This window comes from Mangifera indica, chromosome 10, assembly GCF_011075055.1.
Source record: "Mangifera indica cultivar Alphonso chromosome 10, CATAS_Mindica_2.1, whole genome shotgun sequence".
NCBI classification, from domain to species: Eukaryota; Viridiplantae; Streptophyta; class Magnoliopsida; order Sapindales; family Anacardiaceae; genus Mangifera; species Mangifera indica.
The window spans coordinates 12,410,101-12,425,903 of NC_058146.1; the positions used below are offsets into that span (position 1 = coordinate 12,410,101).

Sequence of the window (15,803 nt, forward strand, 5' to 3'; positions counted from 1 at the left end):
GTTTTTGTCTTAAAACACCTTTTTTTTTTGTCATCCTTTTTGGATTTCAACTATACCATTGGATTTCTCTCACCATTTTTAACTTAGGTGTGTATTAAAATTTCAAATGTGTGAATGTTCATGTAGATTTACATTTTTGCCCTTGTACATACATTCGAAGCCATGGTGCATTTCATCACATTTTATTGCACTCAATATGGCATTTATACTTCTTTTCTATTTTCCATTTGAAAACTTACTCTTGTGCTTCATTTTATTTAAGTTGATAATTATGTGTATAGTTAAGCACTTGTTAGTTTATGTGATATATTCGTGTATTTTACATGAACTTACACTTTATATTATCTAAGCATTAGTACTCTTACTTGGATGATTATGATTGTTTGGACTTCTTTTTGTCATTAATTTAGCCTTGATAATCATATCTTCTATATATATGTTAAGGTATTTTTGTCTTTTTTTGCCTTGTGGATATATATATCTTGCTTATTTTCTTTTTTATAATGACAAAGGGGGAGAAGTTATACATGTTATATTCTATATTTCATTATGGATGTATTTGGTTATGATTATGGATGTAATATTTAATGTATATGGACTTTCCACATGCTTTGATGCTTTATCTTGTTTGAATTGTTAATGCTCTTATTTTGATGCTCATATTTATTTAGACATTATATTTATGCACTAAGCCTTGATGATTTTTTTTGGGCCATTTTGGTGGTCATTTGCTTTTACATTATTTTGTCTCCTTGATTATATCATTTTATCCATTGTCTTGTTCTTTTTTATAATGACAAAGGAGGAGAAAAGTTTGATTGACAATTGATACTTTCATTTCATTAATGTTGTGGATATTGTGGATATTTTGATGAGGATATATGTGATTGATGAGATTGATGTTGAACATATTATTATTTGCATATATTCAAGGGGAGGAAACTTGATTTTTTAAGGCGAACTCTTGCAAAATTTTTTAAAAATCAAGTGTTCCTTAACTTCAAGGAAATACATTCATTGATATATTTTATAAAATTCCTTGAAGTGCATATGTGTTTGTCATCATCAAAAAGAGGGAGATTGTTGACTCAATGAGTCATTGTGCTCTTATTTTGATGATAACAAACTAATATGTCCCTTAGCATATTAACTAATGATTTTACTTGAGTATGAACTTAGATTGCAAGAATTGATTCAATGCACTTGAAGGAGTTTCAAGATGGAAATGAAAGAGAATACTCAATTGAAGAATTCTTGAAGATTTGAAGTAAAACTCAAGTTTAGGTAGACATATTTGTAATTTAGAGCATTCGTTTTGATTAGAATATTTATTTGCATAAAATAGCTCACTTAAAAACTCATTTTTATATCTTTCACATTTTGGGTTAAAATATCATTTTTTAAACTTATTGGGTTAACCAAGTTTTTCACTAAAGTTTATTAATTCATTTAAAATAATGAAGTTTTGTGAACTACATTTTCATATCTTAAAGTTGGTTTTGAAAGAATTTTCAAAAATGGGTTAAATTGTCACTTTTCAAAGTTTTAGGGGTCAAATTGTGATTTTTAAAATTTTAGGGGGTAAAATGTTATAAAATTTGATCGACCGAATTTGACTGATCAAATCAGCTTCTGAATTGTCCAGAAGCCATGTATTTTGGCTTTAGAAATTCGGTCAACCGAATTAAATTCGGTCGACCGAATTTTGGTTTGAATTTTTCTAATGGCTAGTGCCACGTAAGCTCCACGGAAGTGCCACATCATATCCGGTTGACCGAATTACATCTGATCAACCAAATTGTGCATTTTCTGAAAAACTAAAACGGCTATCTTTGTGCACAACGGTAACTTTCCTTATTTTCCCCTATATAAACTCAATCAAATTCGTTCGAAAAGAACTTTTGCCACCAAGAACTTTCACATATTTGAGAGCAAATTAGTTTTGAGCTATTTACTTGCAAATTCTTTTCTCTAATCAAAACCCTTGCTCATACACTTTGTAATTCTTTTTGCATTGGGTTGTACTAAGCTTTAACTTTCATATACACTCTTTGAGGGAGATCATATTTCAATTTCGTACTAAAAATCGTACTATAAAAGAGTTAGGTTCACTCTTGGAGAGATTAGCAAGTTTCTAGTGAGAGAAATTGAGCTTTAACATTTGTAAAGGTTAATAGCACCTTGGAAGTTATTTTGGTTGTGAAGAAAAGCTTGGTTGAGGTTTTAGTCAATCAAGGATTAGTGGAATACTCCAAGGGAGAAAGCTTGAAGGAGTGGACGTAGGCCAGGTTGAGCCGAACCACTATACATCGCGTGTTTGATTTTCTCTTCCCTTAAACTCATACTTTATGTTATGTTATTTTGATTGTATTTATTATTTGGAATATTTTAGTTATTCTCATAAATTGGATTAAAAATAGGCAACATTCATTGATTTGAATAAATTGTTTTAATTCTCAAATTTGGTAAAGATTGTTTTAAAATTGCCTAATTCATCCCCCCTCTTAGGCCATTCGATCCTACATCTATTATTTGTGTTAACACGTGGCTAAAAGTTTAGGTAAGTAAAGTAGTCTTCTTCCTTCAAGTCATTGCATCTTGATTGAGTTTATTTGATATTTGGTATGAGATTATTGTTAGTTTGTTATCCTTAAATCTTGGATGTGTTCTTGAATGGCTTGTAGACTGTTTTGATAATTTTTATGGCTAGAAATTTCAAAAATTTCCATGTTGTTCAAGGAGTTGCATTTTTGAACCTAGAAAGTTGCTAACTCAATAAGAATGGCTTAAGTTGAGATTGAAAGCTTGCTATAAGGTAGTATTGCATAAGGAAATTCTTGAAAATCTTATGTCGAATCATTAAAATTTGCGTGCATGTGATGAAAGTTTAAGGTGGCTTGCATAGAGGAATTTGTAGGTGCATGTCGTGAGATCTTTTTTAGGAAAATTACATGGTGCAGCTGAGAATTATATGAGATATTAGGTATTATTCTCTTAGCTGGAAAAGTCCAACAAGCATGGGCCAAGTTTACGCTATGAAATTTTATCTCTTAGGGACGTTGACAAACTGTGTTAAATGGTACCTTATGAAACGACTTCATGCATTTTAAACATAAGATATTCGCTTTGGAGTTTTAAGGCGAATGAAAATTTGGTATGGATGAGCATATATTCGTGATAGCAATTAGCAAATGAGGGAAAAGGTACCTAACACCATTTAAGATAGACAAGATAACCTTTTTACCTCTAAGTTAAGTGCATGATGAGGAATTAAACTAGAAAAGTCTATAAAAGAAAGAAAAAGATAGTTAACCAAGTAAAACTGCTTGATTGTGTAAATGATGGCCTTATATCCTATTCAAGTCATACTTGAGTAAAAAATAGCAAAAGTCTTAAAAAGAGAGTTATACAATAGCTACTAGTTATGGGGAGTTATGTGAAAGCAATAAGGCTACATGAGGGATAAATACCCATAAGATGCATCATACATTTAGTGTTAAGGTGCATTAGCTGTATAGTTTAGTTTAGGGGTGTATGATAAGGGAGTAGCTTTATAATTAGTTCCTCACATGGTCAGTGGAAGGTATTACATACATGACTATAATAGAGGCCACCCAAAGGTGTTTTTAAGTTAGTGGTCTTATAATTATGTATGTTTTGTAAGTGAGGGGTTACTTTTAGTTTCCTATGTGGCTAGGGTATCACCATAGTTAGTTAGAGTAATAATCTAATCGACATGTACACAAGGCATAATAGATAGTTAGTAAACTCGAGATATGTCACTTGCTTTTATAAGGCATCAGATATGTTATATGTTTTTCACTCAGTAAAGGTGCGTAGTGAGACATATAGAGGATCTAATAGTCTAACTTAATTTGTTACATAAGGCAGAATGGGCGAGATCATCAATTTTATATGTTATGGATTAGACATTTTATTTTAAACAGTTGCTCTTGTTATGCACTTATTTAAGGATTTAGATATTCTTTAGACATAGAATTTTAGTTAATGGTGGATTTATATTTATAAATTTTTACTATGACTAATTATAAATTAAGGATTTTTATTTGTTACATCTTTTGCACGCGTAAAAGTTAAGTGTCATATTACATGTTCATTATTTTCCATTGAATTATTTAAGAAGTTAGGTCATACACATATTTTAAAGTCATATTCCATCTAGGGGTATGCTTTTGGAAATATGTGTTACATTTGTTGGTATCAAAACATGTATTTGGAACTCAAAAGATTATAAGTCATAGTTAGGAAAAAACCAAATTTCTTTGGTTGGTGTCGTACTTGTATAAACTTATGTAGCTCTTGTGTATATAGAGATTGTTCTATCTTAAGTGGAGGAACTTTCTCATCATGATCAACCATTTATGATGACATATCATCTTGTCTAACATTTGTGGTATCTTGTGATTTAGGAACACGTTGGTACAAACAACAAAGACTTTTGCTCATCCAAGTGGTAAAAAGTAGTATCTCTTAGTAACCTTTGGGTATCTTACAAAGATACACTTTTTAGACGTAATGCTCAGCTTGTTTGAAGTTTATTTCTTGATATAAACTTCACAGCCCTAAATCCTTAAGTAATCTAGATTGGGCTTTTGCTCAATCTACAACTCATATGAAATTTTATCCATAGATTTAGATGGAACACGATTCAGTGTATAGGCAGTAATTTCTAGGTATGAGCCCGAAAAAACATTGGTATATAGGTAAAACTCGTCATAGACCTAACTATTTTCATCAAAGTCCTATTCTTCCATTCAGATACATCATTATGTTATAGAGTACCAAGAGGAGTGAGTTGAGATACTATCTCATTTCCTTTTAGGTATTGTCTGAATTTAGCACTTGAGTATTCACCTCTTCAATTACTTTGGAGGACTTTAATTTATTTTCTAAGTTTCTTTTCTACTTTATTCTTGATTTCTTTGAATTTATCAAAATATTCAAATTTATGCTTCATCACAAACACATATCATATTTACTGAAGTCATTAGTAAATGTGGCGAAATGAGTTTTCCTATATCTGTACCAAGAGAAGTGAGTTGAGATACTATCTCATTTCCTTTTAGGTATTGTTTGAATTTAGCACTCGAGTATTCACCTCTTCAATTACTTTGGAGGACTTTAATTTATTTTCCAAGTTTCTTTTTTACTTTATTCTTGATTTCTTTGAATTTATCAAAATATTCAAATTTATGCTTCATCACAAATACATATCATATTTACTGAAGTCATTAGTAAAAGTGGTGAAGTGAGTTTTCCTATATCTGTTATGCACTGTCATAAACCCATACACATTGTTATGTATGATCTTTAACAGTTCAATCGCCCTTTCACTATGTCCAGTGAAGGGTGATTTGCCCATCTTACCCAATAGACATGATTTGCATTCATTATATGACTGAAAGTCAAATGATTGCAAGATTTTTTGTTCAAAAAGTTTTGATATACGTTTCAATCCTATGTGGTCTAACTTATAATGCCACAAATATGTAATATTCAGATCATTTGATTTTGATCATTTATTATTTTGTGCATTAAGAAATTCATTGCCCAATTTTAGAATATATAAACCATTATGCAATTCAACTATTCCATAAAGAATATTATTTAAGTTGATGGTTATAATATCAATAGCAATAAAAAATAAATAACCTTTTTTATCTAAAATAAACACAGAAACTGAGTTTATAGAAACGAAAGGAATATAATAACAATTTCTTAATTTTAAAACTAGTCTAGTCGACAATCTAAGATAATAAATCTTCACAGCTAATACAGTAACATGTGTTTCATTTCCAATATATAGGTCAAGCTCTCCTTTGGCAACTAACCTGCTCTGCCATAATCTTTGCATATAAGAACAAATATGAAAACCATATCTTGTGTCTACAACCCAGAATGAACAAGAAAAATAGTTTATCTTAATGAAAAACATACTTGAAGTAAAGGCTTTAGTTGTATTTTTCTTTTTGTTCTCTAGAAAGGCCTTGCAATGTCTCCTCTAATGACTTGTCTTACTACAATAGAAGCAGGTAACCATTCCTTTCCCCACACCACCTATATGATGAGTAGCTGTATCAGGTTGCTTCTTCGTTTTAGGCTTAAGTTTAGCCTTAGCCTTAGCTTTGACTTTTGATGCTTGGTCTTTAACCATGGATTACAGAACCAGACCGGCCAGCCGTTGAACCGGGTACTGTAGCGGTTTCTGTAATAGACAAAACCGTTTTTAATTAATTTTTAGAGTAAACCATAGGCGGACCGGCGGTTTAATGATTTCACAGTTTAAACCGCAAGCGGACTGGTTTCTACATTAATATTTTCCTGCCAATGCTTCGCTTCCTCCTTCTCTCAATAGTTTCTGCTACTTCCTGGAGCTTTCTGCTGCTTTCTAGAGCTTTTTGCTGCTGGGTTCCCTTCCTCTTTGGCTGCATTTTCCTGTCAAGGAGCTGCTTTTGAGTGATTCTTTGGATGTTTTCTAGTATGCTGCTTCTGTCTGCTTCAGCTGAAGTGTGCTTTCGTGGCCTTTTTTTAAGCTGGTGTAGCACATTGAAGTCAGTTTTCTTTGCCTCTCCTTGCCTGCGCCTGGGGATTTTGGAGAAGCCTTGCCCTGTTGCTGCTTGTCTCCTGTCCATTTGCCCTCTTCCTGCTGCAACTCTTCGTGGTTCCTTGCCAAGTTTTATGTTGATTTGTTTCTGAATTTTCCAGATTTTCTTGGGTGCCATGTCTTCTGCCAGTCGCCTAGGCCTAGTTACCTTCTACTGGTCTCTTGGTGGCTGCTTGGGATTTTAAATCTCCAATTGGACCGGCCGATCAAAACGGTCTGACCGGTTTGACAGAAACCAGTATTCAAAACGGTTTATGTCCCAGTCTGGTTATTAAAACATTGTCTTTAACCACAAATAGATTAGTCAAAGCTCTTTTTCATAGTTCTTGTTCAGCTTGTCTAAGCATATACAACAACTCCTCAAAGGTTTTCTCCTTTTTATTCAGTTTAAAATTCATAATAAAATTAGCCCATGATTGAAGGAGGGATTTCAATACTAGGTTAATGGCAAGCTCATTGTGTATGATAAAACTCAAGCTTGTGAACCGCTCAATATAGCCAATCATTTGAACCACATGAAGGCCAACTTATCCTCCCTTAGAGAATTTGCAATCAAATAGTGCATTGGACACCTCATATCGTTTAGCTCTCATACAAGTGTCATATAACTCTCGAAGGTATGCAAGTATGGATTGCACATCTATTTCCTCATGTTGTTTTTTAAGTTTAGGTGACATAAAAGTCAGCATAAGGTACTGAACTTCCACAGAGTCATTAAAATACTTATTAAAAATATTTTTTTGCTCTTAGGTGGCATCAAGACCAGATTTAAGGGATAATGACCCTTCGAGGATCTACAACCTCTTCTCCTAACACAGAATAATCCAAAAATTTATATATCAATCAGTGAAATTGCTTCCAATGAGTTATTTTCTTTCTCAAAAATTGATGAATACGTTAGGTTTAACATAACAATTTTGTGTTCTACAATTTACAAATAAAAGAATTAGTAATTTTATCTAATATTCATTTTAATTACAAATTTAATAATTAAAATACTTCAACTATTTTCCTCAAGCTAATAACCCTCACTATTTCAAAAGAATTAGTAATTTTATCTAATATTCATGCGGTACAATGAACCTATTTTCTTTTTCAAAAATTGATTGATACATTAGATTTGACATGATGGTTTTGTGATCTATAATTTATAAATAAAAGAATTAATAATTTTATTTAATATTTATTTTAATTACAGATTTAATAATTAAAATATTTCTATTATTTTTCTCAAGCTAATTACCCTTACTATGTTAAAAGAATTAGTAATTTTATCTAATATTCATGTGGTACAATGAGTCTATTTTCTTTTTTGAAAATTGATTGATACATAGGGTATAACATGGCGGTTTTGTTATTTATAATCTACAAATAAAAAAATTAATAATTTTATCTAATATTTATTTTAATTATATAAGTAATAATTAAAATATTCCTACTATTTTCCTTAAACTAATACCTCTTACTATTTTAAAAAAAATTAGTAATTTCATCTAATATTCATGTGGTACCGAGTGTGTGCACTCGACACCCACCATGCATGGTTTGGTTCCAGCCGTGCAAAGCTGATTTTTCCAGAACCTGTTTTTTGGATTTTTTCTAGTGACAAAAAATCCAGAAAACCTCTTAGTATTTGGCAAGCAAATTGTTGGGGGAGGAAATACGGTACGTTAACCATACTCACACTGGTGACAACCTCAAATCATGAAAACAACTCGATTCGAAGGCGATTTCGTGCAACAACACAAAACCCATGGCATTCAACCAAGATTAACCTTAATATGTTAACAAAACTCAAGCAAAAATCAAGAATCATCATTCAATAATTTAACACAATTTATATTGTATATGATACTCAAAAAATTATGCAATAATACAACTAAAAGTCATATTTACCAATTTTATGCCCAGTTTTGATTAATTCAATTACATGAAACCAACACATAAAATTAATCAAAATAATACAGGTATAATTTTCATAAAGATTATGCTAAACGTTGGTTCTGGTACCATTGTAGGGTTTTCAAGACGTCAATAACTAGTAGCACAGTATAATTAAAAATTTAAAAACTAAAACAATCCTAAAAACCTAGTCAGGATACTCGTTTTAAACATAATAATCATAAAACATGTGAAACACTCATTAGGTGTTTTAGAATTATATTTGCGTTATAGCTCCTTCGACCTTCAGGTGGCTAAAGAAAGTATATTATCCAACTCTCACAAGACAACACCTTGGTATCCACTTAGAGCACTAACATAAATAGAAGATAGAATGCATAATTGGCGGCTAGGGTTTTTCTATGTCTATTTGTATTCTTTTTACATGAAAAACATGCCTTTTATATATGTATAGGTATCCGAGAACGATTGGAATTCCAAGCGTGCATGACACCTTTAACACACATGCACAGTTGGCATGTGAAGTGCACAGTTAGCATTCCCAAGGCAATTGCACGACTAGCACACATATATGTGCCGATCGATATTACTAAGGCTTACACAGTTGGCACACATATGTATGTTGGCTAGCATGCCCAAGCCTTGCATGATTGGCACACATGTATGTTTATGGATTTAAAATTACATGAATGGCACGCAATTGTGTTACAAAGTGCCAACAGGCATCATGCACTTGTATGGCAGACACTATCACACCAAGTGCATGGCTGTCAACAAAGAGTTATAGGTCTCTTTCTCGACCCTAAATGTCTAGATTGCCAACAAACAATCCACTTCTCTAAGTTCGAGTCAGCTCTCTTATGCGTATGACCCATAACTCTTTATCAAGTCAATAGTGTTTGGATTCAAGGCGAATTCGAACACAAACCAAAATTGGTCTCTAGCAAAGTATCATAGTCACCTAGATGACAGAGTGTCAATTGACATCTCTTAAGCTTTTACAATATCATAGTGATGTGCAATTCAATCATTTTGTCAATCAATATCTCTCGAGGTTGAGACATAAAAATGTTTCAACCTCGAGAGATAAACTAATACACATCAATAACTAATACGGATTAGGCTACAATCTTATCCTACTGTGACCATAGATTCAAGCAATCATAGATATTGTTTAGTATTCTCATGTGAGATTTTTTTTTTTTTGCATTGAAGAGTGACGAATCCTTTATTGATTAGCCATAACTTTCATGTATCTCACAATATGGTCGATTACTATTTTTATAGTTACCCCAATTATGGTAGGACGTTAAATAGCATTAAACCATACCAATCCTCATATAAGACAGTCTAGCAACCTTAAATTAAAAGATCACATAAGCCTGTGGTGTTCAAAGGATTTATTTTGTAGACACTAAAGCAACCATTTATGTAGATATCATCGAGTCGTATTAGTCTGATAAACACATCTATAAGATGCACTCATATATTACACTAAGTTGTCTACAACAATTTTGACATATGAGAATTATCGTCACTTTTGGTGGGATCACACAACACTATGATAATCTCATCATCATTACACGTGCCTTTATTCATTGCAATGCCAGGTTTATGAACGTTTTTAGAATGACCACTTAATACATACATAGGATTCTCATAATCAGTTTTCTGATCCCCTTGCCACAGTTCCACTATTTTAAGGGTATGTTATTCATACAATCATATAAACAAACAACATATCAATTCAGTAACAATAAATCTTTTTATTAATGAGTAATATAAAATTACATCCTATTGGAAACATTTAACATGCCAAAAATCAATTCTGTAAATATAAATTCGGCATACCTGGCTTCTATTTCATGACAAACGCAATTCATACACAGCAAAAGGTGTTGATGTGAGTTATTTCCATGACCCCACTTACCCTCGTACTTCATTTCTTTTGGGAGACTTAATCTCATATAATAGTACGTTTCATGCTTGCAAATGTATGGTGTGACCTCACGAGTAACCTATATTTGAGAGCTAAATACTATGCATCTATTAAGAATAGCATAGCTGCTTCAATCCAAATAAAAACAAAATAAAGCATTAGGCTCACAGCACCTCAAACTTGTTCAATAACACTAGCTCTCTTTAATCCCTTATTTATCATTATGTTATTTTCCTATGTATCCATGATCAAGTCCATTCTCCCATATGAATGACATGATCAACTAACTAATGGGCACACGTAATATATAAGTCTTCTTCTTCTTCTACTCGAAATTCTCAATTTAAACTTAGTTATTTTTTTAGTCATGTTCCATAAACCAAATCGTGTGTGGTCATAGGTACCAAGCTAAGATTGCAATAGTATGAGTAAATATCAAATAATAAAAAAGAGTCAAAGGGTACCAAGATGAGGAAATCCTTATAAAGTCTCACACAATAAAAGAGCAGGGATTCATCATCTTATTACTTTAACTATTCGTCTTACTTATGCACACATGGTATGAATCATGTGCTATAATGTGTATTTTATCAAACATCATTACCAATACTATACAGATCTTAGTTCAACCGCTACACTCAACGCCTAGCCTGAGTTTTTAATCATCTTTACACTTACAGGTATGTATCCATATTAAGAACTCACATATGACATTCATAAGTTATTTAGACATGAGGAATCCAAATTGATAATTTTCAAATGTATTTATCCATGACCTCATCTTGATTGACCATCAAGATGAATTTTTTCTTAAGAAATTTGTCTCCCATTGGTATGCTCTTTCAGTATCACTTTTCTCAAGAATAATGTCTCATCTTTGTATGCACTCTCAACGCCAAAGGCAACTGCTCATGTGAGTGAGTCAATATCTAACTTGTGTGACATTATAATCATATTAAGCTAAAAATGATATGTATGTAAAGAAAACCCAAGAATTTTGAGATGCAAGTTCAAATACAAAATAAACTTGAATTCATGGTTTTCAATGTTGTGTTACCAGTACAATATATAAGTTCAACTACTTATCAATCATAGTTTATATAATCCAAGAAATTTAATATGTGCAAAATATACTTTTATTGGAACGATCTTGGTTAAAGGATTAGTGATCATACAATGTATAAAATTATATTGTATGCTCATTTTCCTCTTAGAAATTATGTCTCTTAAACTATTATGTCTAGTGTCGATATGTTTAGTTATCCTATAAAAATTTAGGATCTTTTATTTCAATAGATAACTATTGCTCCGATAATATCGTTTTGTTTACCCAGATTCATGAAGTATCTTCTTAACCAAACATTCTCTTGCATAATCACTGAACAAGCTATATACTCAGCCTCCGTTGTGGATAATGTTATGCATGTTTATTTCTTATTGCTCTAAGATATGGGCTCTTTTAGAGTAAGAAAATATACTTAGAAATTGATTTGTATTGGTCTAAATTACTTCCCCAACTGACATTTAAATAGCCAATCAAACGCAAATTTAATCCTTAAAAAAATCCATAAAGCCTGTTAAATATATCAACATTCTATAGACAACATTTCAGCGCTCTTCTCAATATTGACTTATATCAACTAACCAACTTGACAACAAAAACAAATATCTAGGTATGTACGCACCATAACATACATAATATATCCAATGGCATTTGAATCATTTTAAATTTTGAGACATATCTCTAGTTTCAATAATTTGTCATTTGACACAGAAGTATCAATAGGTTCATAGCTTACCATATTGGATTATTTTAAATTTTTTTGAATATTATGCTCTTGTGATGGAATCAAAAGTTTCTTTAAGTAATCCTTATGGATTTTAATTTCTAATATGTAATCTACTTTTCAATATCTTACAGATCAAATGTATGGATAATCATCCCTTAATGATCATCAATTACTTTAAATTATTTTTAGCTATCTACATATCATCACACGTATTGATAAAATTACTAATTTGTAAAAAATTATAACGTGGAGTTTATTTTTATTTTTATAGTCAATCCAAGTTTAAACCAAAAGTTTTTATTCATAAAGATCACTCATTTATAAAGTATAAGTCTCCAACCATTGATGGACTGTACTTGGCATAAATTTAAGAAGTGAAATATTTAATCATTTAAAATTTTAAAAATAAAGTAAAAGATATTGATAAAAATTATGGAATATAAAAATATTAAATCTCTTAAATAATGTACTTTAACTTATCAAAATTGAATAATATAACCATTGATGCCATCAAAATAAAATTGTATTAAAAATTTTTAACCTTAAACTAAATTAGAATATTATTAAGCTAACCTAATCTGATTCGAATTAATTTAAACTATGTAACAAATAAAATCGTGTCAAAACATAATATGTAATAACATAATTTGCCAAAAAACAACACACTTTATCAAATGTCAATGAATAACATGATTTGTTACAACATAATACATAAAATGATATTTTGACATGAAACAATATTTTATTAAAAGAATATTGTTTTATTTTAAGTTAATACTAATAGTTTATCCATTGTCTCTTTATATGATTAATTGTAGGGATAAAAAAATATAATATCTTAATCAATAACCCAGATAAGTTGGCAAATTCAACTTCAAAATAATACAGTTAATAACCAAAGAAATTAACAACTATTTATCAAATATTTAAAAATTTTAATTTTCAATATATACGATGAATGTAACTATTATAATAAATATTAAAACCATTAGCAAATATACGAATATGATACACCAAACTTAGTAAGTTTAAACAAGTGGTACTTATAACATACCAATAAAATAAATAAATTACAAATAATTTTTTATAAGTCTGCCAAAAATAATTCTTAAATTAAAATGATTATCTTTGAATGATGCAGATTTTAGTGATACAACAAAAATTTCTTTTTTTATTCGAATTAGGGAATAAAGATTAAAGAAAATAGAGGATATTAGTGATTTTTTACTATTATGATATTATACAATATTTTATTTAAAATTTTCAAATTAATTCAGATCAAATCAAGTTAGTTTTATGTCAATCCAAATATGACTCAATTTTTTTTAGAGTCAACCTAACCTACATTACTTTTTATATCGAAATCATATTTTTTTTCCAATCTTTTTTTTTATTCGATCATGTAAAGTTAAAGGTTGTGTGAAATTTTACTAACGTTTAGGGCTTTAGACCTGCCCAATTTGAGGAATCCAAGTAAGCCCAAGCCCGTCTATAAAATCCGGTTCGCTACTCCACCCGAAAACCGGAACATTCAAATAGTTCTAGTAAGACCAGAGTGACAAAACCCTAAAATCGAAACCTCAGACTTTTTACGGGTCTTCGATTTGAAGACGAAGAAGACCTGAAAGGCCTGAAAGGCTGAATCCAAGAACCCTAAGAGTCAACAGTAAGTACCAACAATTTTATAATGTCGTTGTCAAAGAGTTCGAAGATGCTTCAATTCATAAACTACCGGATGCGCGTGACCATCCAAGACGGTCGCCAGCTGATCGGAAAATTCATGGCCTTTGACCGTCACATGAATCTCGTTCTCGGTGACACTGAAGAGTTTCGTAAGCTTCCCCCAGCTAAGGGCAAGAAAAACAACAACAATGAGGAACGTGAGGACCGTCGCACTCTGGGTCTCGTCCTTCTCAGGGGTGAAGAAGTCATTTCCATGACCGTTGAAGGTCCTCCTCCTCCTGAAGAGTCACGTGCAAAGGCCGTCTCCGGCTCTGCTGTTGCTGGTCCCGGTATTGGCCGTGCCGCTGGCCGCGGAGTCCCCACTGCTCCGCTTGTCCAAGCCCAGCCGGGTCTCGCTGGACCCGTTCGTGGCGTTGGTGGTCCTGCTCCTGCCATGATGCAGCCACAGATCGCCAGGCCACCTGTCAGTTACCCGCCAGCTGCCCCACCTGTGATTCGTCCGCCTGGTCAGATGCCTCCAGCTGGAATGTTTCCGGGACAGGCTACACCACCAATGGCACGGGGCCCTCCGCAGCCGGTCCCATCTCCTTTTGGGGTTCGGCCGCCACCCCAGCAGTTCCCGATGCCTCCACAGCAGTTTGGGGCTCAGAGATCAATGGTGCCGCCTCCACCTGGGCCAATGATGAGAGGGCCTCCTGCTCCTCCGCCAGCTCGTCCGGGAATGCCGGGTGCACCTCCTCGTCCGGGGATGCCTCCACCGCCTGGTGCTTCAATTCCTGGTTTTGCACCTCGTCCTGGGATGCCACCACCCCCGGGAAATCCTCCACGGCAGCAACAGTGATGGGTATGCCCACTTCTTGATTGTTAATTTTATTGGATTTGTTGATTGAATTATTATGTTTGTGGTCTAAGGTTATTGTTGTTGGAAGGAAACTATTTATTGGATTGAAGATTTAGTATTGTGTTACTGTTTGATGATTATATAGCCAAACTAAGCATTTAGTTATGTGATACTGGGCTTACCTCTGGCATTGGAACTAGTATTCTGTTTGGTAGTTGTGGATTTAGCTGTAAATTGACTTTCATTTCTTCCTTGTGGCAGGTGTTGTGAAACTTTTGTAGTGAAGACCTTGATCTCAACCCAATGTTCTTGTCACGCGTAAGCTTGCCTTGAGTTTGGCAGTGATTTAGAATCACATGATTCTCTTTCTCCCCTAGTTGAGGAATTTGTTGACAGTATTATTATAGAACAATATGTATTGTTTTCATAGTTTTGGCCAATGGAAACAAAAAGGGTTTTTCAGACAAATAGTCTTGCCGTGTAGGTGTTTTAAGCAACTTATTATTATCCTATTATTGTGTTTTTGTTAGGAGTTTTCTCTTTCTGTCGCATTGTTTGACTTGTTGCACTATATAATGAATATGCTGCATTCATCCTATTGGAGACTACATATCTGTATGTTGCCATATTGTGACAGCAGCTTCTTTAATTTTTTTTCCTAACAATAGTTAGGTTAGAGTAATGCATGCCTTCTAATTGCATTCCTATTCAAATGGGTCAAGATATGTCTATTTTTGTTCTATATTGCCTTGATTTTATTGTTACAATCTGAGTCATTCGCTTTCTGTCATCTTCTGACCTTTGACTATTTGTTTGACATTGGCATTTATTTTTCCTTAGTTTTACCAAGCATTTATAATTATCTCTGTTCTGCTTTAAATATGTTACAACATTGTAGGATAAGGCTGAAATATAACTTGTATATTACTGTTTTCTCTTGATGGAACTTTATGGTTTGTATTTCATTAAGCGGAAATTAGGGTTTCTAGTCAGAAAAGTCTATATTGCGGTTTATGTGGATGC

General features: G+C 32.6%; 1 protein-coding gene across 1 annotated transcript; it reads left to right on the plus strand.

The window, feature by feature from the left end:
• Positions 1–13,802: 13,802 nt before the first annotated feature.
• On the plus strand, positions 13,803–15,378 carry LOC123227213 (small nuclear ribonucleoprotein-associated protein B'-like). Its single transcript, XM_044651917.1, has 2 exons — positions 13,803–14,783; positions 15,042–15,378. Exon 1 carries the CDS (start codon positions 13,944–13,946, stop codon positions 14,778–14,780), a length of 837 nt encoding a protein of 278 aa, XP_044507852.1. The 5' UTR covers positions 13,803–13,943; the 3' UTR covers positions 14,781–14,783; positions 15,042–15,378.
• Positions 15,379–15,803: the final 425 nt, after the last annotated feature.